This window comes from Anopheles gambiae, chromosome 3, assembly GCF_943734735.2.
Source record: "Anopheles gambiae chromosome 3, idAnoGambNW_F1_1, whole genome shotgun sequence".
Taxonomy (NCBI): domain Eukaryota; kingdom Metazoa; phylum Arthropoda; class Insecta; order Diptera; family Culicidae; genus Anopheles; species Anopheles gambiae.
The window spans coordinates 5,018,038-5,040,679 of record NC_064602.1 but is presented as its reverse complement, the minus strand read 5'-3'; the positions used below and the strand labels follow the sequence as shown (position 1 = coordinate 5,040,679).

Below are 22,642 nucleotides of genomic sequence, written 5' to 3'. Positions count from 1 at the left end.
TTTTGTAGGTCCAGTATAGTTTACACAGGAATTGAATGAAATCAGAATGATAAGTTGAAATGGCGTTTTTATGTCTTCGATAATTCAATAATTCGATAAAATTCCAAAATCTTTCGCAAGCTGAGCTTAAATCAAATTGTTAATATTACAGCAGTTTTTGAAGCAATTATTTAAAGGCCATTCATGGGTTTAAGGTCATTCAAAGGTCATTCATATTTGCTACAGATAATTTCGATGAGCTATTCATATATTACATTGGAGTTTTTATTATTCACCCGCTTTTACTGCCATTGCTTGCACTGCAGCGAGTGCTATCTGCCCATAAGGGATGATATAGGCACTAAAGTTGCTGTTGGGAGATTGAACAGTAAAGTTGAAATGCCGTCGGGGCCCCCTTCGATCATCAGTCGCAAACTCTTCAATTTTTGCTGACGGGGGGGGGGATGGTGCAATTGATTCAGCGGGGCCCCCTTCGCAAATCAAATCCTTCGCAAATCATCTGTCGCAAACTCTAAAATTTTTGCTGACGGGGGGGGGGGGGGTGCAAATGTTTCGCCAACCTCGGGGCCCCATCGGCCATCCTTCTGGGGGCCCTTGTCGCTAGTACTCTTTCCATACGGCATACTATAGAATGGCGATCTACGGGGCCCCTAAATCGGCGGGGCCCCAGGCGACCGCCTAGTCCGCCTACCGTTAGATCCGCCGCTGGATACTCCTATGACTAACATGTTGTGTTTGAGTTCTTTGAATGCTTGATGAAAACGTGTCTATATTTTAGGTAGACACTTGAACTGTTGTGCTTGAAATCTTGTATCGAAGCTTATATATTGGATCTCAGTGGCATTTTGAAAAATGGAAGAAATTGCAATTTTCTTTAACAAAAGAAATTAATTACTTTATGAAATAACGTTATATAATCAAATTATAATTTCGTTTGAGATGTCAATTTATGAAAATAGCAAAACAATTCATACGAGTGCGAAACACGATAATGATAACATGAATTTGGAAAGTGTAAAGGAATGAACTTCTAGTAGCGTCTATGAATAACCAGATAGCTTCCACATGTACTGGTTCAGTAATGATAAGTTGGGAAGGCGTTTAAATTGTCTCTGTGCATACAGTGTGTTGATGTGAGGGATCCCAAATTGTGGAATCGAACTAGAATAATGGAAATTAATATTTTAAGAAGGCACATATCATCAAATCTCAAACAGTATATTAACACTGTTCGACTGATGTTTTGAACATTGATACTGACATGAATTAAAACGAATGCAGTTCTTATCAATACAAATCTTGATAAGACAGTATAATGAATTTAATTTAGTTTGGCTTTAAACATGGATCAATATAGTAGGATGGAAGTGTTTTTTTAAATTTTTAAAAATACTCCTAGCATAGAATATTTAACCTTAAGACAGCATACGGATCGACGGATAGTTAAATAGCGACATTCCACTACAAATCTTCACATTACATCAAGCGATCTTACTGTTGCATCACCTGATAATCGTGATAACCTGATAATGTACTAAAGTTGCACAGAAAACTATTGATGCAAAGATTGACCGTGACAATTTTTATTTTTAATGCGTCTTTTATTAATTTTAGATAGCTTGAATCTTTGCAGTGCTTCGTATCCCAAAACTAAACATCTCCAGTCATAGCGTTTATCCTTCGTCCGCTTTGTCTGCCATTGCTTGCACAGCAGCGAGGGCTTGTTGGCCGAATATAGGGATACCCCAGGTAAATATTTCGTATGACCGATTTGTCAACTTCATGGCAATACAAGCCTTTACTCCAACGGATAGACAGTAGTCGATACTAGATCCCGGCGCCGGTTTCGTTAACTCCGCTGCTGATCCCACCAAATAAAAGGGCGCATCGCGAGGTACTCTCGTGGGATCTGTTATAGCTTTAGAGCCTGCCTGTGCTACAGACGTAAGGAACTCAGCATTTGGTGCAGGATTTCTCGTGTAACCCCAGGGAGTCATTAAATACTCTCCGTAAGCTTGTAGATCAACATAGAGCACGATTGAATTCGCATTTTGCTGAAGAAATTTTGCAATTGCCCTAGCTTCGAATTCCGACAACGGTACTGGACCGCGGTAAGTTTCTCCTAGCCTATCATCATCTTCTTCGTTCAGCAACAAGTCCCACATGTAATCAAAGTTACGGTTTAGGTCAGTTCCGAATTCAGTTTCCGTTTGAGGGTAACGGTTTTTGCGCCAGAAGCGATCTGTGGTTCTTGTATACTCGTAGCCATCCGGATTTGTAATGGGAACAACAATCCATTGATACTTGGCCGCGTCTGGGTAGCTGTTGGAATTCCGAACAAGCTCGTGGATGATGTAGATGGCCGATGTCATGGCAGCCCACTCGCGGGCATTCAGGTTAGCGACTACGAAAATTTTCTTGCTTTGTTGTGTGTTGATATGGATCGCGTTGATATCGAGACCATAGAAAGAATCGCCAATCGGTTGTACCTTGCACTTGTCTGGATATTTAGCTTCTAATGCTGCCAACCATTGATTGGTTTGATCATACGACATGAAAACATCCAAAACATTAAAGCTGTCAAGGCTGTAAGTAGGAAAGGTCGTTGTTGTATTATTGCCAATACAAATAAGCGTTTGTTACTCACTCAGATTGCAAGTTAGTGTAAGGAACACTCTGATTGTAAGTGAAGTTTGATCGACAGTTAACAGTAGCCAGCGTTAGGAACGCCAGCAATACTCTTATGACTAACATGTTGAGTTTGTGTTCTTTTAATGCTTAGTAAAAATGATTCTGTAGGTAAGGTAGACACTTGAACTGCTCTGTGGGATGTGTTGTATCGAAACTTTATATATCGGTTTTCAGTTTCATTTCAGCAAACAAAAGAAATGGAATGTATTTTGGATATCAAATGCACATGATAATTAGTTTATGATATCATGTTACGGATTAAGCAATACGGCCAAAGCCGTTCTTTCTGAATAAAAAAAATCATGTTACGGACATTAAATAGTAATTTCGTAACAGAAAGGTAACTACCAAGCGAATTGTATATTTCCATTGAAAACAGGAACAAATAGGTTTGATAACATTAATGATATTGAATCAATTAGCTTATTTGGAATAATTAATGAAAGAACCAAAACTATTCGTAATAGCGTGAAATTCTTCTAGCAATTGTTACAATCAAGAGAATCAGTGAAATGATTTTTAAACCAGACCAGAAATGTATCATTTGACGAAGGGCATTTATGAACGTTAAGTCTGGAATAAATTAAAACTCTTTTAATAGTATTAATATGAAAGATTTTTCCTGTGCATTTGGACGCCGTTTATCTATTAGGGCCGGTCTCATGGTACAGTCGTCAACTCGTATGACTAAACAACATGCCCGTCATAGGTACAAGCCCTGAAAGGATCACGCCCCTTATAAATAGGACGGACTATCCTGCTACGGGTAATCAATAAATTACTGAAAGTCTTGCACATTAGTGGTACCTACAGACCTTGACCGATTACGGTTGATGTGACAAAGAAGAAGAAGAAGATCTATTTGGATACATTATATTATAGAAGCATTTTGTATATGAGTGTCGATATAAATTGATAAGTAAATGAAATTATCTACCATACATTTGGTTGGACTGTTGCGCACCGACATCTGTAATAGAAAGCAATACACAATTCTGGTGTTCGTTGCATTGTATTTCATGTTATGATAGGAAACTTCCATTGATAGTGAACTGTGGAAATTTCAGTATCAATTTAAAATATTTCACCATGTGCTTCAAGTGGTCTTTTATATGAGGACTTTTAAAATTCCTCAAGAGCATGCTGTCTAGAATAATCTTAGATCTGGAATATACGCGTCTGTTTTAGTATTTTGTAATGCATCTTTTATTAGTTATTAATAGGATAAACATTTGCAGGAGGTCATATTTCAAAACTATTAGACATGTTCAGTTGGAGCTTTTATCCTCCGTCCGCTTTAACTGCCATTGCTTGCACTGCAGCGAGGGCTTGTTGGCCGTATAGAGGTATAGCCGAGGTGTATATTTCGTATCCTTGACTTGTCAACTTCATGGCGATACAAGCCTTTACTCCAACGGAAAGACAGTAGTCGATGCTAGATCCAGACGCCTCTTTCATTATCTCTGCTGCTGATCCCACCAAATAAAAGGGCGCATCGCGAGGTACTCTTGTAGGATCTGTTATAGCTTTGGATCCGGCCTGTGCTACGGACGTAAGGAAGTCAGCATTTGGTGCAGGATTTCTCGTATAACCCCAGGGAGTCATTAAATACTCTCCAAAAGCTTGTAGATCAACGTAGAGCACGATTGAATTCGCATTTTGCTGAAGAAACTGGCCAATCGCCTTACTTTCCGATTCCGAAAACGCGGTTGGACCGCGGTAGGTTTCTGATTGCAGGTCATCGTCTTGGTCGGTTATCACCAGGTCCCACATATAATCAAAGTTACGGTTTAGGTCAGTTCCGAAATCAATTACCGTTTGTGGTGCACGGTTCTTGCGCCAGAAGCGATTTGTGGTTGTTGTATAGTCGTAACCGTCTGGATTCGCTATCGGAATAACGACCCATTGATAGTTGGCCGCGTCTGGGTAGCCATTGGAATTACGAACAAGCTCGTGGATGATGTAGATGGCCGATGTCATGGCAGCCCACTCGCGCGCATTTAGGTTAGCGACTACGAAAATTTTCTTGCTTTGTTGTGTGTTGATATAAATGGCGTTTATATCAAGTCCCCAGTACGAATTACCAATGGATTGTACCTTGCACTTGTCTGGATATTTAGCTTCTAATGCTGCCAACCATTGATTGGTTTCTTCATATGACATAAAGAAATCTAGGGGATTAAAATTGTCGAGGCTGTAAGTGGGAAATAAGGTCCTTGTTGTATTATTGCGAATACAAATAAGCGTTTGTTACTCACTCAGATTGCAAGTTAGTGTAAGGAACACTATGATTGTTGGCGAAGTTTGGCCGACAGTTAACAGTAGCCAGCGTTAGGAACGCCAGCAATACTCCTATCACTAACATGTTGTGTTTGAGTTCTTCGAATGCTTGATGAAAATGTTTCTGTAGGTTAGGTAGAGTCTTCAACTGCTTGGTTTGAAATTTTGTATCGAAGCTTTATATATTCGATCTCAGCGTCATTGCGAATAGTTCAAGAAATTGCAATTTCTTTAAGATAAGAAGCTTAGTATCGTATGAAATTATGTTACGGATATCAAATTTTAATTTGAAACGTAAATATTAGGGTAATAACTCGATTATCACATTTAGAGCAACTTTTGAAAGTAGCAAAACAATTCATACGACTATTAAACACGATAATGATAACATCAATTAGGAAATCAAGAAGGGCTGAACCTCTAGTAGCGTCTAAGAAAGAATCTGATAGCTTTCACGGAAACTGAATCAATAACGATAAGTTAAAAGGGCGGGTAAATTGTCTCCGTTTATACAGTGGGTTAATGTAAGAAATCCCAAATTGTGGATTCGATCGAATCGAAACACATTCATGTTTTGGGAATTAAAATTGTGAAAAACTGATGATTTTTGTTCGCTTGGGTTAATCTAAAGCCATTTGATTGAAGCTTTTTATTAATGCTCTAAAAAATAAAAAAAAAAGGTTTTGAGTGCCGATTGAAAATATTAAGAAGATCAACAGGCAAAATCAACAGAATTTTGTAAGGATGTCCGCAGTGACAAAGACAAAGTTTGGAAAGAATTTCCTACGGAACATATTCCCTTTGCGTTACATTATATTAATGGTAACGGTAACTTCCACTGATAGTTCGATGTCCAAACTCCGATATCAAATTAAAACATTCCAACAACTGGTGTTTTATATGAATTGGAATTTTATTACAGTTATGATATCGATGTAGAATAACCCGGAATATGTAAAGTCGCTGTGTAATTTACGTTTTGTTATGTATCTTTTATTAGTCATTGAAATGATAGTATAAGCAGGAGGTCATATCTGAGAAATTCACTCATGTTCAGTTGTAGCTTTTTTCATCCGTCCGCTTTGACTGCCATTGCTTGCACTGCAGTGAGCGCTTGTTTGCCGAATAGAGGGATAGCCGATGTATTTATTTCGTATTCTCTACTAGACAACTTCATGGCAATACAAGCCTTTACTCCAACGGATAGACAGTAGTCGATACTAGATCCAGGAGCCTCTTTCATTATCTCTGCTGCTGAACCCACCAAATAATGTGGATCCTCGCCTAGTACGCTCGTAGGATCTGTTATAGCTTGAGAGCCGGCTTGTGCTATGGATGTAAGAAACACGGCACTTGGTGCAGGATCTTTCGTATAACCCCAGGGAGTCATTAAATACTCTCCGTAAGCTTGTAGATCAACGTACAGTACGATTGAATTCGCATTTTGCTGAAGAAACTGGCCAATGGCCTTACTTTCTATTTCCGAAAACGCAGATGGACCGCGTTAGGTTTCTGATTGCAAAAAATCATCTTTCTTATTGATCAGGACGTCCCACATGTAATCAAAGTTACGGTTTAGGTCAGTTCCGATATCAACTACCGTCTGCGGGGCACGGTTTTTGCGCCAGAAGCGATCTGTGCTTTTTGTATAGTCGTAACCGTCTGGATTCGCTATCGGAATAACGACCCATTGATAGTTGGCCGCGTCTTGGTAGCTGTTGGAATTCCGAATAAGCTCGTGGATGATGTAGATGGCCGATGTCATGGCAGCCCACTCACGGGCATTCAGGTTAGCGACTACGAAAATTTTCTTGCTTTGTTGTGTATTGATATAGACGGCCATGATGTCACGCCCTTCGTAAGATCGAGCAATCGGTTGTACCTTACACCTTGCTGGATATTTCGCCTCTAGAGCTGCCAACCATTGATTGGTTTCATCATACGACATGAAAACATCCAAGAAATTAAAATTGTCGAGGCTGTAAGTGGGAAATAAGGTCCTTGTTGTATTATTGCGAATACAAATAAGTGTTTGATACTTACTCAGATTGCAAGTTAGTGTAAGGAACACTCTGATTGTAGGCGAAGTTTGACCGACAGTTTACAGTAACCAGCGTTAGGAACGTCAGCAATACACCTATGACTAACATGTCGTGTTTGAGTTCCTTGAATGCTTAGAAAAATTAGGTAAGGTTAGAATTCTGTAGGTAAGGTAGACACTTGATCTGCTCTGTGGGATGTTTTGTATCGAAACTTTATATACTGGATCTCAGTTTCATTTCAATTAAGGAATTAAGTATGATGCAATTGATACGGAGGACTGAATTACACGCTTATTTAGAAATGATTATCAATAAAATTGTAGTTAAAGTTATATTCAAAAAATACAATGCAATGTGGCTTACCTTAAAAAATGGATTAGTAGTTGATATACAGTTGTTACAAATCCATTGCCCTTGATAATATTCATGATATTCATCTAAAGAGGCATCTGCGTTTAGTGTACAAGATATACATACGTGTCGAAACGTACTACACGGGTCTTCGAACGATTGCCTCGGATATCCAAGCAGATGATTGGCTCTGGCGGATTAAACCATAGTCAATTGTTATGCCAGATAATAAAAAGAAGAAGGTTGATCTCACATGTACTAAATGTGTGATGTTTTCTAGTTTTTTCTAACAGTATCTAATTTTATCGCCTTCACGAAACGATTTAAAAAAAGCTTAATTTTTAAGCTACTAAAATTTACATTTCATATTCATTTTTTATTTGAATTAAGTATGCACAATCGTACGACTTCATGAAAGTGAAGTCGTATTTGGTGTGCTTTATAAAAAGATAATTTGATTGTTTAGTTCGGGGTTCTCCAAACTACGGCCCGCGGGCCGCATGCGGCCCTCAAGAGCTTATAATGCGGCCCGCGATGATTTTGCCAGAGTTAAAATAAATATTACGTTATTTTGACTTTTTCAAATAAAATTGTATTTTTTACTTTTCTTCGACAAAAATCAAGCTTTAGTAACACGAATCTGTGCAAGTATAGCTAGTATTTTGTTATAAAAACGAGATTTAAACGTTCACTCATCAGTTAAAGGTAGCGTCAAATGGCCCTCAACATAGTTATTTTTGAAGCAATGCGGCCCGCGAGCTGAAAAGTTTGGAGGCGCCTGGTTTAGATCATACGTTTATGCAATATTTTTATAATATTTATTATAATAAGTTATAAATAACAAACTAAGCACGAGCGATATAAGAAAGAGCTCGATTTAGAGCGGCGAATTCCCAGCGTTTGCATAAACAGCCATCGCGAGCACTGCAGCTAGCGCTTCCTGGCCGGCCAGCGGGATGGTGCTGTTCTGAAGTTCGTATGATCCCGCTGTCAGCTCGACCGCAATACATGCTTTAATGTTAAGACTAAAGCAGTAGTCTATACTGGATCCAGACTCTTTGAACGAGCGCTCGGCAGGGGTACCAACCTGATAGGTTTTACCCGACCGCAAGAGGATACCACGCGCCCCTTCCTCGGCAACGGATCTGCTCCAGGCCGCATTCGGTGCCGCCTCGTCCATAAAGCTCCACGGATACAGGATAGTCTCACCGAATGTGTGGAGATCGACGTACAGCATCGTTGTCTGTGCATGTTCCTTCAGAAGATTCCCTATTGCTTTACTCTCCTGTTCGGAAAACGCCGACGGTCCGCGGTACGTGTCTCCTTCGGGATTTTTATCGTCGGGGTTTACCTCCACCTCCCACTTGTAGCCAAAGTTGCGGTTGAGATCAATGCCGAGAGGACTATTGCGGTTTTTGCGCCAGAGGCGGTCTGTGGTCGTGGTATACTCGTAGCCGTCCGGATTCGCTATCGGCACAACGATCCATTGAAACTGGAACGCTTCTGGGTACTTGTTGGCATGATAAATCAGCTCATGGATGATGTAGATGGCCGAGGATGTAGCGGCCCACTCACGGGCATGCAAGTTCGCTACTACGATGATTTTCTTCTCTTGCTGCCTATTGATGTAGACGGCTCTGATGCTTCGTCCTTCGTGCGATCTGTCGAGCGGCTTGGTCGTGATATTGCTAGGATATTTGTTAATTAAAATGGTTAGCCATTCATTGGCTCTGTCAAATGACAAGAAACCGTCAAGTGGGTAGTAATCGTCAATGGCATTTTCACTGAAACCGTGGAGAAGTTATTCGTTAATTCATAATCAAATCTCTAGTATATTGCCCAGCAGACTTACTCATATGTAAAGTCCAGTTCCAGGTTGCCCGCAGTAGCGTCACTATCGAACGTAAAGTTTGGAATACAGTGCACAGTAGCTAGCGCTAGCATCAACACCCCTAAGCCAAACATCTTGGATCGTATCACTATCAAAGTATAACTGAAGTTAAGATTGTACCACACGGTAACTACCGTTCAGCCTTTTCTATCCTCGTTTTATATGAGGTTAAGTGCTATGTGACGAATTGTAGAAGGTTTTGTAATTGTTTCTAAAACAAAGAAATAATTGGCTTCTCTTCAAAGTTAATTAAGCTTAAGCTCCATGAAATTAGCGTTCATAACGATCGTAAGAGATCCATAAAAAACAACAAGCAGCTGTTTGGTAAGAGGTTTCCGTTTATTGACATGAACTCGAATAGCCAAAGGGTGGAAAATGTCATGTGCAATGCGAGGATCAATCAGAAGGCACAATTAACCGTGTGAATCCGTGGGAATGTAGCGTGATATTGGTGGAACCCTTGGGGAGCCACTCGAATGGTCCAGCCGGCAGAATTCCAACGTGCAGAAGGCGCCTTCCGCCCAGTATGGTGCCCATTTACACGTTTGATCTCATCCAGTCAATCACTGGGACAACCGGCTTGGGAAGAAATAATCGTTCCACATTCCTTTTCGATCAATAGATTTCACAGCACCGAGTCACCGGTCGCATCATGTGAACAAGACATTGACAGACCCTCCTGGTCGGTTCATAAGTTGCCGCATCTAATTGGACCACAGTCCCGTTCTGCTAATTACACTTATGAAGAGATCGTAGTATGTGCATCGGTCGATTGCAACGAAGAAAAGACACACAAATTGGCAAACTCAGCAAACAACACACCCGACACATCGAACGCATGCTAATTAGGCGGACGATGTTCCGGTTGTGTGTCTCCTTCGAAGCGTATGTTCGCGCTGAGTTCCTGTGATCACCACCGCTGCGATACGCCCACACGGCCATCGAATGTGCGAGGTGTAAAGTATTGAAACGCTATGCAATCGAAGCTCCAAAACGAGCGGTTTCTGATTGCTTCGTTTTCGGCAAATGGTTCATAATTTTCGGTGTTAAGTCGTAAGCTTATGACACGACGTTTGTTTGGGGTCAGCTGACGGTGTGAAGAAATCGATTGTTGGGAGTGAAGGAGGGGGACAACCCTGACGCGAATTCAACCCGGTTCAACAAACAGCAGGTGGATAAGAACTCAATTTGTGTGCATCGTGAGTGGGGGAGAGGGGAGGAGGTCTCAATGCGTCGCGATATGTGTGTTACTAACCCACCCCACGTAAGATTAACACATTATTCAGTGACCGTTTTGGGAGCAGTGCTGCGGGTGTGTCCCCGCAAGGTAAGCCTGAGTTGTGGAGCGCCGTAACACCATTGTCCCAGCGGCTGCACAAATTGGTCTGATTAAGCATTTTGTTCCACTTTATCCTACAAGTTGTGCGAAAGTTTGAGTCGCAAGTTTTAAGGCATCGCGACACATAAATTAGTCTTGCCGGGGAGAGGGTGGGAGTTGGACCACCACATATGTGTAGAATCCAAATAGGGAAGATTGCATTTACCAAAGAGTATGTGTGTCTTACAAAGTGATTCGATTGCAGTGAACACGTGGGAACACATACTCTCATTAAGCCAGTCCATCTGAGCGATAAGATGCGTCCTAGAAGATAGCTTCACACCTGAACCAACGTTCATCCGTTTCGGGACCAGCACGCTGCAAATGCCCATCAAGTCTGCAACAAATTTCATGCCTCGCCCTAAGCTCACTCGCGCACCGTTGCATTCATTTCTCAAGTCCCTCCACACTCCATAAACAGTTCAGTTTCCATTCCCCGTAATGGTTGGTGGGCTGGTGCCGACCACCCAAAATGCGATGGCGATTAACGCGTGTATTACCGTGAGATGGTCATTTGTTCGCAACACACCTGCACACACTGCAGCGACGACAATTTTCCACCCCGATAGGTCCAAATCTATGCTGCCCAACACGCGCTTGACGTCGCCGGTAAATAGAATGGAAATCCTTAGACAAATGTGTAAATTAAGAAAAAAATAACAGACACACATCGCACCAATCTAATAACGCGCCATAACGCGTCAATTCAACGCCGTTTGCGTCCAGCAACATTCCCCTCACATATCTCCAACTGCGGCCAGCGCCAAGTGCCACACACCCAAAGACAGCTCTCGCTAATGCTCCGCGCCTAATCAACGCCCCGGATCGGGCAAACTTATTAATTCAAATATAAAAGGTGTTAAATAGTAGTAATTGATTTAAAGAATCGAAAACAAGGAAAGAAACCTCCAGCAGAGCGAGCTCGTTAGTTTTCAACTTATAGAGCAAAATCGCAACATACGGGCACTCGGGTACCGCCACGGTGTCTCCGCGCCGCTGACGCACGCTTGCCAACGTTGGAGGCTTCGGTTTGTGGTCACCGCGTGCAAGAAGGCATGAAGGTGAAGGAAGGGCGGTTTGGGGCAGAATGAGACGATCCCGAATAGAGAAAGAGAGTAGTTACTTCCATGTGGAGCAGCGGGTCCGCGCGTGGTGGTTGGTGAACGCCATGACGATTAGTTTTATTGCCACGGGTGTGCAGCAGAAAAACCGGTGGTAATTAACGTCCGCGGTCACAAGCGGCATTGCACATTTGCCGTTGGAGGAGCTGTTTAGCGCGCGAGAGAGGCACTACCGTAAATTTTGCCGTTGAGGTAGGACCCCCGGTGGCCAGACGAACCACAACGGGGCTGCCACCGGTGCTTCCATCAACAGCATCTTCATCGTGGTGGTGACTGTGGGATGCTGCTGGTTGGTGGTTGTCCATTATTATCATAATCGACGCGATGCCGTTGCAACGAAGCTGTATCTTCCTGTATCGTCCTCAGCCGGCCCATGATCTGCATAGGTGCAACCGGGCAACAAAACCGCGTGTGTGTCATGTTTGGCGTTAGGGTGTGCGTGGTGTGTGCATCACATGTGGGGCTGGAATCAGCTTGCATTGCTTGCAAGGTGTCCACAAGACAGGCTCCAGCTCTCACACCGATAATAAATACGCGTATCAGAAGAAGAGAAGGGGAAAAAACGGATCGAGCTTGTTGCCCGATAAGGTAAAAGTCTGCGGCCAAGCGGTGAAGCCCAACGGGGTGTGCCATTTCGGGCATCGATGGAATGAAGGGGGTCTGGATTCATAAATTCGCATCTGCTGCTGCTGGCTGATCAGCATCGAGTTTTGGTGTGCTACCGGGTGTGTATGTGTGTGAGCTACCGGTGGAAGTAACGTACGCGAATCTCACAACAAACGAATCTCAAACGGCAAGGGAAGCAAACCCGGGGCGAGCGAAAGGTATGCCGATTATGTCGAACGGTTACCGGCAGCTTCCATTCAGTAGCTGCAGCGTGTTTAAGATCAATTTCAGTGGAAAGATTTTCAGGCGAAAGTAATACGGGCAAGCTCAGCGAACAAAACAGGCTCCATTTGAGAGGGCAATTTATGAGCGAGCGATTATGAGCAATGGCGCATGCTATGTTGTGGTGTGCAGGTTCAGATTGGGTCCGAATCGGCAAAATACGCTTCGTCCTGTTGTTCTCTAGCCGCGAATGACCAACGCGTTCTGTTCCGAGGCTCCTGTTACCATGGGAAACAACACTCACGGCGGGTAAGGTACCGAATGCAGTGACCCCCCTAAATCGGGTTGGGTCTTGTACCAGCAGAATAATGTGGTCGTATTTTTATTTCACTCCTCTGACCAGATCAGATGGAACATCTTGTTGCATTTCGTGACAGTACCGTGTATCAGTCGATGAAAGGAAAGGCCCCCGCGGAAGTGTTTCTCCATTACCGTGGACATGTTCGGGAGATTGAATAAATCCATAAAACATTAACACGCGAAACCTGGAACCGAACACCCGCAACTGGCAACCGTAAAGTGCAAAACGAAAGGTGTGTGTGATGGGAGAGAGTCTCTTGCATGCATTTTCTCCTCCCTTTGTATGGTTTCAAATTTCGAACAATTAACTCATCCATTAGTCGCACGCATGTCCGTTGAGAGAGGAAGGTGCATTTTGTGTTATTTTTTGAGGTTTGTTTTTTTTGCACCACGACACGATTACACGGTTCGGTGAGTTGGACGTGTTGTTTGTTTGTCGCTGCGCCGCCCCTTCCCCGTGACTCATTTTTAATCAACGGAAAACACCATTTTAGCATTCCACAGCAGCAGAAAGCAAAGCGCCTTAACGAGAACGAGCGAATTTTAATTGTCGAAAGGAGCTGCTGTTAACGATCGTACTCTGATCGTTTCCACAATCTCTGGGTGTTGAAACGTGATCATTGCTGTTGTTTTGTTTTTTTTTTATCCCTTTCCTGGTCATTGCGAACCGAATCGTGCGCAATGTTAATGAAGTGTTGAGGTGAGTGAATTTAATAAACATGAACTCATAACTCATTGTACATGGGGGAAATGTTCGGGAACAGGAAGAGCTAGCGACTGACCGAGGGAATTGCCCTTGAGTCGCCGATGTCTGGTAACAATGTTTCTGTCTGGCAAAAGTATTTAACAACAACTTTTGCCTGAAGCTGTCCGAAACATTCCTGCGCAGCTGTAATGAATTCGTGATGCAACTCTCTGATGTAAAACCGAATATTCATCACGATGTGTCAGTGGGACGGGCACCATCATCCCAGTTTGCGCTAGCGTGAGAAAGTGCACTTGACGATCGCGCTAAAGCGCACACGCATAAATAATCCAATTTTAGCGCGCTTCACCCGATCAAAGGCGAAAACCGCATCCACTGTGGTGCTTTGGGTGGAGAACCCGTCTTGTGCACTGCTTGTCAGAAAGGGTCGGGCGCCCTGTTCGCCTGACGGATGCCCGGCGGCAAATCTGACCTTTCTGGAGCATCTGGTAAACCGAGAACATTCATCTCCTGGCCTCTGTCGTCGAAACCATCGCTCAAGGGTGGATCAAATTCCGATCCCGGGCCAGTGCGATTGCAAATCTTAACCGGACCCGGGGGGTTGTCGCTAGCACAGCTCCTACAAAACAGTCCGACAAACGCGCAGTCAAAACAGTCCAAACGCACATAAAATAGTTCGGCCCCAACATGGGACAACGATAAATTTGATAACCCAACCATTCGCGGGGTGTCAGGTGTCGTGTCCCGCGGTCCCGGCAAGTCAGCGAGTGATTGAGTAAATGCTTACTGGCTGTCCATGTCGGTGCGACCGAGCAGTTCTTGGCTGCTTTCCGTGCTTCGTTGCAGCTGTGTGTGTGTGCTGAGTATCCTCGGGGCGTTGAGCGGGTTTGGAGAAATGTATCAATTTTCGTTCGTGAGGCTCTGGACGGACTTAAAGGAAGCGAAATAGCCGGAGCAGCTTTGGGTAGCTTTGGGCTTTTGGCGATGAAGGCGATGATGGTTTTCTTAGGGCGATTCGATTCGATTCGTTGAAAGCTAGCAATGCAACTATCGAACCTTCGTCCCCAGTTGTCTCGGGAATTTATTTCGAATTGGTAACCGGCGGGACCGCTCGTTTGAACCAGTTCTACCATATTTGGCTCGAAAAGCGTGAAGCTGTAAATGGATTTTTATAATAATTTAATTCAATTTAAAGTTGTTTTTTTCTCGCCGTAAGCGACCCAAGAGTGGCGGTTGTACTTTATTGGTTCAAACGGTGCGCCAGATTTTCGCGAATCTAGAAGATTGAAATCTGAGATTCATCGCTGTCAAGCGGACTTCTTTCTGGATCACTTCTTGCTTCTTGGAGCGTACAGACACCGGGAATCTGAGCCCGAGCCCGTGCGCGCACGTGCGGTTATGGCACGGGGGATCAAGATCTTGTCACAGAATGCTGGAAAGCCTCGAGAGTGGATTGTGTGCTTTTAGCGGTGGAGATCACGGGTGCACGATAAAGGCGAATCGTGATCGAATTTGATCGACACAAATCGACGTCGATCCGGTATCGAATTTTAACATCTCAATATCGCAGTGCGACTGGCTGGCCATGTTAGGGCAGATACTTAAGAGCGCACATTAACTGTTAACTCCCGAAAAAAAGGGGAAGCCACGTCTCGAGTCCCCCGGAGCACGACGGCGGGGAGAGTGCAAAGCCTCGGATCATGCGGCCGCCTAATTAACACCGATTTTTAAACTCATAAACACTGAGTTCAAAGTATGCTCGTGGCCGCGAATTGACGGGTGCGCTTGGGAAGGAAAATATGAGATATGTGTTGGACTGGGAAAAGCCACGGGTGGTCATTTTGCAATCGAATCGACTCTTGTTTTTTTCATTCTATATAAAAACTTGTGAATGTACTGTAAGCTGTTGGGCTCGGGTAGAAGCGAAATGAAGTAATAACCAAGGGTAGTTATTTAATGCGTTTTATGTCCGTTGAGAATTTATGTGCTCGCCGGAGGATGGTGTATAAGATTGTGTACATTATTGAAACTGGCTGCATTGCCCCCGAGAGAATGTGACGCATAAACAGCATCATTAAAAACGACCAATATCTCCATCAGCAGCGCAATGTTTACCGATCACTATCATGTGTCATAAACATCCGCATTCTATAGGAGACTAGTGGACGCACAAGAAACGAAATCCTTCCCAGATCACGCATTCGCGTGCGTATTGATCACGCATTCCAATTTGGTAGCTTGACAACCCCGTACAATGATTCGTTTGTGTCTATAGAGATCTGTGCGAGACAAGTGCACAGCTTCCCTACGCACTGTCCAGTCATGCAACATCACGAACACGGAGACCTCACGTCTAGCAGCAGGCACCGCTGTACAATCAATCAAAATCGACCTACCCACCAGTGATTATTAATCCCCCCCTCCCCCCAAACAAAGTCCCCCTGCTAGCACACCCAGAGCGCGAACGCACGATCAAGCTCTGGAAAGCATTTGAACAATTAAGCTCCCAATAGTTCGGAACGATCGAACGTCTCCTCCCGCCAAAACGTCTTGGTTCATTGATCATTAGGGCTCGCGCGAGTCGAGGAGTGTGGTGGTTAAATGAATTATCAACCCGGTTGCGCCCGGTGAGCATTGTAGGGTGTCTTTGTAAATTTATTATTACTTCATCAACACGCCCGGCGGTAGCGTGCCGCTAGGGAGAGCCCCTTGGGGATGCTATCGAAACAGCCTGCCTGTTGGAGAGTTTCAAACGGCTCAATGAGTTCATTGTAGCAGCGGTGATTCTGGTCTGGGACGGGTCCCTAAACACTCATGCTGCTTTTTGTGTCCCTTGACAGTTTTGCAGAAAGGCACGAGCGGCCGGAATGGGCTGCCGACATGCCGACATGCGAGTGGCGACCCTTTCCATCATAAAGGTGTCCGTTGGACGGGTTGTCCGGAGGCAGTTACAAGACAGGTCTCGCCGTCGCCTTCGCCGCCACTGCCACCGCCTGATCGAATCTGGCGTTAACGGGTTCCCGCAGTTCCGCACCGCACGATCGACGCACGATCGATGGATTGACGCGGTAGGCATAATTTCTCTGCCCTATATTACCCCAATGCCCCGGTATGGGTTCGCTGTATAGGAGCACAGTTTTTTTTCTGTTTTGATGGTGCTGCTGCCATCAAGCCCCTGTGTGCTGTAGTTGATTTTGTTTTCATCATTGTAGCTGTTCATGCCTTGGGATTGGGACCACCGGGAAACAGCGCGTTAATGTTGCGGAATTCCGCCGCTTACGGGATGGACACGGGCATGCGCTTCTGTATGCGCAAGAGCGTGCTCTGTTATCAGAGATTGTGATCTGCTCCAGAATGGAAATCACGTGAAGATCGCAGACGATCGATTTCGTTTCCCTCTTGGAGCAATTTCGTTTACGGAGCAATGCGAATGCTGGAAGATTGGAGAGCAAGCACGTAAGATCTGATTTGGTTTCATGTTCCGGATAATCATTGTATGCTATTGAGAACGATTGGAGTTATGTAAAGCATTTTGAATACAACCGAGCTACAAGTGTATGATCCGCAACAAATTCAAACTAAATTGAAAAAAGAATTATGTGTAAAATTTAAAAAAATAAGTTAAAGTACAAGCAAGAAGCAGCAATAGTGAAGGGCACCCGTGCACCCGTTCGTTTCTCCGATTGTTTTGCGGCAAACGAAAAATGGACGAATTTATTAGGAGCGCTGTTTTACAGCTTGTGTCGCGTAAATGGTGGCGCATTTGTTTGCCTTCAGGCTGCACAGTTGTTATAAATTGACCGTTCAATAGGGCTGCAATCGTTGCACATTTGTCAAACCACGAAAGGCGGCGGTGTGCGTTTTCCACATTTTTGGCTCCACCCACGCGTACCCGAGCTCTTCCAATACAATGTGTAGTCGTCGTCTCCCGTCGTCATCAGCTGCGGAATGGAAATCGGGTAGGGTGCAAAAAGGGCTGAACATGGATTACACGACCGCATGCCATGTAACCCCTTGTCGGCGGTCCGTACCGAAAGAGCCTCCAAAATAACACTAATCTGCGTGTGAAGGTGATAAATCTTCCCCCCGTCCCTGTGCGCGAATGGGAGCAGCGGCGTGATTAATCTCGTTTAAAGCATTCCAGCACACGAGTCGCGCCCCCGCGCGCACAGTGCACGCGAAGGTCCTTCGCGATACGCATGAAACGAAAATCGATCGATCGATACACAACTACGGGCACGGAGGCCCTTTGTATGGGGTGAGCGAATTATGGAGGAGAATATATTAATCCTCGAGATCAAATTAAACATGAAACTGAAAACATCATCATAAATCATAAAGCTGCACATGGGCACATACGGCACAGGTCGAGTCGCGGGATTGGTACGAGAACTGCGAAATAAGTACAAACCGCCACAGAGAGACTTAAGACTCTGCATTGCTCCGAGTGTTCCAGCCAAGTGACCAAGGCGTGCCCCGATCGATGCGTCACGTGTGCCAAAGAGCTGAAGGAGAGGGGATTAAATGGCTTGGGTTAAATGTCGTGTATTAATTTTAATATTACTGCTCAGCCCGCCAGATCCAGGCACGATCGTGCATGGCGTAAAGTGAATGAATTTTGGAAGGCCGCAGAGGACAGGGAAAAGGTGCACAACAATCGATGCTGACAAATTGAATTGCGTGCACCCGAAATTGTGTGTTCGTTTCCTCGTTTGAACTTCTTCTTCCTTCGGGGTGTGGGTCTTTGCCTCAACGCGTACGGTGTAAACGAACATGCGTCTCGCGACACTGTTCCTGCTTGTTGTGCATCGAGATATTGCGGTCAATCGCTGGATACGTTATTGGGTCGTAAGGCTTTCTTCCCCACCCAGCAAAAAGAGGGTTGGAACAGAGGGATTTGGGATTCAATTTGGTGAAACTACTCGTGTTACTACGTACGTTTGTACCGGTCGGTGTGTGTGAGTGTTATCATACAATTTAATCTATACAATGGCCAGGGCCGTGGGGCAAAGTCCCCCGTAACCGGTACAAGGTATATATCCCACACACCCAGAGCCACACCCGAGCGCGATCGAAGATCGAAGATGAAAAACGAGCAAGCAACGGAACGGGCACGGGTGATTTGGTGTGGCAGATAATTCATAACCGTTTTGCTGCACCATTTATTCATCTTCTTATCCACGGTGGTGCGATGCGCTACCGAGCGTCGTGGAACGAAATTCCTTAGCTGGAATGGTTGCGCGAGCCAAGCAAAAGAAGGTTAATGTGAATTGATTTGCTCGTACATTTTGCTCGTTGTTCGTTTGCTATGATAATCATTGTGGGAGGTATTGACGACTCGGAAAGGTCACAGGATTACAGCGGCCGTGGGGATATAATTTCGGAAACTGCTGCGGTACGTAATCGCATCGCAGGAAATTGATTTAAAGTGTGTGTGGTTGCAGCAATCAGTTTAAATGAGGAGGCATTTATGATACGATATGTGGAAGATAAGAGGGATCGAAAATTCAATCGATACTACTTACGTTAGCCGGCCCTTGAGGTGTTCGATCCATTTATCCTGCACCAGGAAGTTCTCGTTGTCCATGTCAAACAGGCGGAACAGATTCTGCAGAAACGTCTGTAATGAGAAGGAGAAGGAGGAACGGTTAGCAACCAAAGCGTAAGGCCTTTTGAGTGGTCGATGAAGATGTTGCCGCTGAGAGCAGCGTCCCTTAACGAGAGTGCGCGCGTGTTTGGTGGTGTCTTTATTAGAATTGTCACTTGGTGCGCGTGATTGAACGCTGCTGGTGTTCGCAGCACGCGGACACCAAAGATAGGGCCGCCCGTTCGTCGCCTAATGCGAGCAAAAATGGTTCGATGCAAGAGTGGGATAATTTCCGCAAACCATTAGTGCAGATGCAACGAATAGTGTTGCTTTTCCTCTTAAGGGATCTTAAAACCCCGCGACGAATGTGTCACAGCGCACCACCCATTTGTAGGGCACCCGGGGGCAAAGACTTCATTCCCCCCGCACGTACGAAGGTGGTGGCTCAATTACGCCTTTCTCGTGTTGACGATCATGAAGAGCCGTCTCTGCCCATAAGGAACATTGCGACATTGCATTCGGATCGCATTGGAGATGAAATTGGAGTGAGTTCTCGGACGGGGAAATGGGGAACCCGGACAACACTGACTTCGATTCCAGCCGTGCACGTTCCCGACAGCATCATCCGGTGGCGATTTTCCTTTTTGTGCGGCAAGCCGCCTCTGCTAAGTAAGGATAGATCACGCAAGCTGGGTGGTTAATTATCGCGCGCGAATGGTGCTCGCGCCGTCCAATGCTGTCGTCTTCCAAATCCCTTGGCGACAAAGCCATCCCTGGCGGTAGCTAATCGCAATGGTGGTCGCGGCGGCATGCGGCGGGAGAATTGAAGTCACTCAGCGAAACGGCATTCATCGGACCATGTTAACAACTTTATTTAATTGCCCTTTAGTCGTCTCGGCCCTTTGGAACGATAATTTCTGAGAAGACACTACAGACCATACCGAGATGGTGGATCGGTGGTGGCGTGGTAGTGGTGGGTGGGTTTTGGGGTTGATCTTGTTGCGGAATGTTTGTCCCAAGTGGTGGCGACGGCAGTGTGTTAATTGTGCTTCGGCTTAATTGCACTTATTTATCTTCCATCGATGGGTCCGAGGAAGGATTGGTTGGCGTGGGGGAAAGGGGGACCCCGAAGTCATCGACCGTGTGCGGCCGCGTGCTCGGGATGAAGGATTAAATTTTGCAATCCGAAAGGAAAGGGGGAAGGTGTTGGTGTTACTGTGGGAAGTCGAGCACGGTGCAAATCCCATCCTGGGCGTGAAATCCCAAACACGCGCCAGGAATTCAGCTAAAGGGATTAAATTGAAGCTTGAAATGAGTTAATCAAGCGTGCAACGGTAATGAGAGGTGTAAAGTCTTGAGCCCCACAAACGGGTTTCGGATGGGGTATCAGTGCGAAAATGGACTCTTAATGTGTGTGTGTGTGAGAGAGTCGCGCCAAAGGAATTAAACTAGAGATCTGATTTAAAATATGTGGTGATGAAGATATTAAGTTAGCTACGGTGTCGGAATTAATAGGATTAGCAGTGTAAAAATGTACAACACATGAGGGCGAGTGAGCCGGTCGGCCCAGTATAATCTGGAATGCATTGCGTAGAGAGAGAAACTTATTCAATGAATTTTGTTACATGTAAAAAAACCTCACACATCTCATTCCTCTCCCTTCCCTCTCATGAATCTCTCACCGTTTGGTTCTCTCATGTATCATGAAAGATAGCGAAGAGACTCACAAGATGAAGAGAAGAGATGTGCTGCAGGCTCCGGCGAGATTCGAACTCACGATCTCCTGTTTACTAGACAGGCGCTTTAACCAACTAAGCCACGGCGCCGCGATGAGAGGGGAGAGTTGAGATAAAAATAAAAATCACTCTCGCAGTCTGAACTTTGTCTTATGACTCATCATTGAGAATAGATTCCATTGTTTTTACTACATCGGAGTTACAACGATAGAGAAACGAGCATGTATGTGTTATGTTTGTAAAGCCATCGCACGATCTATTTTAAGCGATAGATAGACTCCTCGCATAGAGTAGGAGTGGGAGAAGTTCGTTCAGCGTGCGTCACATTTCTTATGTGCAAGCGTAAACAATTTCGTTACGTCTTTTCCCTTAAATCGGACGAAAGGTCGTGTTCTTATCAGTTTTGACAAGTTCCCTTATCATTTTGCTATTTCTGCGAGCTAAGTTAACTTCTATGGCGTTTTACTATTTTGATTTAGTCTAAAGACCCGTCTTAGATAGCTAAAAATTGAGCAAATTGTTGAAGTTTCTTGTTTACTTTTATTTCATTTGTAACGGAATACTGGACGTGCGCCCTTCTTGCCGTCCCTCTCCCAGCGCGCCTCTTTAGCTCAGTGGTAGAGCGCTGGTCTCGTAAACCAGCGGTCGTGAGTTCAATCCTCACAGGAGGCAAGGGTTGTGAAGTTTTTTTTTTTTAACTTTCAGCCACTGTCTATGTAATGGATTTTAAACGACATTCAGCTTCGACGTTCGGCTAATGATTGCAAGTTATGAGATTCTTCTGATTGATTTGCTGCTTATCCCTGACCTTAATTAGAGCAAATTTGGGCAAATCGTGGCAAAAATTAGTTTTAAAGCGTTGCATCAACCAAACAAACAAACAAAAAGGCAGCAGCATGTCGCCTGTGTTTGCTCACATACAAAAAAAATCCTCATTAATTGTGCTTCTACTGGGGGTAAGCAGGAAAGCGTAATGCATGCCTGCGCACGCCGTTAAACGATTCGAATTCTTGTGATAATTAATTAACGACCAATATCTCCCCCCCTCCTTTCTCCTCCCAAATTGCCGGCCTCTCGCAGCCCGTTTCGGGCATCCAGGCGCCATTTTTGGACGAAGCGGGCGGTTCTTTATATGGATTTAAAAGCATCCACTAAAATCAACCCGAACTCTAACTCGCGCCACATTTAATTACCCGCCATCTGTTTGGTTGTTTTATTTGCATTGACAAATGCCGTCTCGCGTGTGCCCTCGAGAAACTCGACACAACCAAACCAACCAACAGCCGGTACTGGAGGTGTATAAAATTCCGATCGACAAGCCACCTCGACCCTTTGACCCCTCGAGTGGAAGCAAATTAATAGCATGTTGTAGTGCTGGTTTGCTCACCGGGCAGAGTAGCGAATCATTTGTCACCCGGGAAGGGGAAACGGATAATTTCCCGCATACGTTCGTGCTGAATCGCGGGACTAAATCGTGAGACCACCGGAATCTTAAAGAGACAGAGAGCTGTTCGAATAAATTAGATTAGCCGGTGTGTTGCGGTGGCGACCATAAACTACACCACCGAGCCGTCTTTCGCCAATGCCACCGACACGACGGATGCTTTCCTCCCGGTCTGCTGCGTGGTGTTCTGCACTGAGTTTATCTGACCGCATTGTCACATAAACAAC

At 44.8% G+C, this 22,642-nt stretch overlaps 4 protein-coding genes and 2 non-coding genes across 10 annotated transcripts in view; 1 reads left to right on the top strand and 5 right to left on the bottom strand.

Annotated features, from left to right (window-relative positions):
* The window catches only part of LOC1277877 (uncharacterized), a 74,740-nt gene that overhangs the window by 24,424 nt on the left and 27,674 nt on the right, over positions 1-22,642 (bottom strand). For all 3 annotated transcript variants that reach the window (XM_061661630.1, XM_061661631.1, XM_061661629.1), the window contains exon 3: positions 19,174-19,268. In XM_061661630.1, the coding sequence (XP_061517614.1) occupies positions 19,174-19,268 (95 nt within the window). The remainder of the gene's footprint in view (positions 1-19,173; positions 19,269-22,642) is intronic.
* LOC133393976 (carboxypeptidase B1-like) lies at positions 1,568-7,284 on the bottom strand. Of its 3 annotated transcripts, none has more exons than XM_061661637.1 (2): positions 7,015-7,195; positions 1,568-2,586 (listed from the first exon to the last, which is right to left on the bottom strand). In XM_061661637.1, exons 1-2 carry the CDS (start codon positions 7,119-7,121, stop codon positions 1,674-1,676), a joined length of 1,020 nt encoding a protein of 339 aa, XP_061517621.1. In that variant the 5' UTR covers positions 7,122-7,195; the 3' UTR covers positions 1,568-1,673. The 3 variants fall into 3 exon arrangements, with proteins under 3 accessions (XP_061517621.1, XP_061517620.1, XP_061517622.1); XM_061661636.1 differs by lacking the exon at positions 7,015-7,195 and adding an exon at positions 2,648-2,830; XM_061661638.1 differs by lacking the exon at positions 1,568-2,586 and adding an exon at positions 5,943-6,950 and having other exon boundaries at positions 7,015-7,284.
* LOC133393668 (carboxypeptidase B1-like) lies at positions 3,882-5,139 on the bottom strand. The gene is made up of 2 exons (XM_061659502.1): positions 4,950-5,139; positions 3,882-4,885 (listed from the first exon to the last, which is right to left on the bottom strand). Exons 1-2 carry the CDS (start codon positions 5,054-5,056, stop codon positions 3,973-3,975), a joined length of 1,020 nt encoding a protein of 339 aa, XP_061515486.1. The 5' UTR covers positions 5,057-5,139; the 3' UTR covers positions 3,882-3,972.
* On the bottom strand, positions 8,072-9,694 carry LOC133393975 (carboxypeptidase B1-like). Its single transcript, XM_061661635.1, has 2 exons — positions 9,217-9,694; positions 8,072-9,148 (listed from the first exon to the last, which is right to left on the bottom strand). The coding sequence occupies exons 1-2, from the start codon at positions 9,327-9,329 to the stop codon at positions 8,242-8,244; spliced, it is 1,020 nt and encodes a 339-aa protein (XP_061517619.1). The 5' UTR covers positions 9,330-9,694; the 3' UTR covers positions 8,072-8,241.
* Trnat-agu (transfer RNA threonine (anticodon AGU)) lies at positions 20,988-21,061 on the bottom strand. Its single transcript has one exon. It is a non-coding gene; the product is annotated as a tRNA-Thr (tRNA).
* Trnat-cgu (transfer RNA threonine (anticodon CGU)) lies at positions 21,572-21,643 on the top strand. The gene has a single exon. It is a non-coding gene; the product is annotated as a tRNA-Thr (tRNA).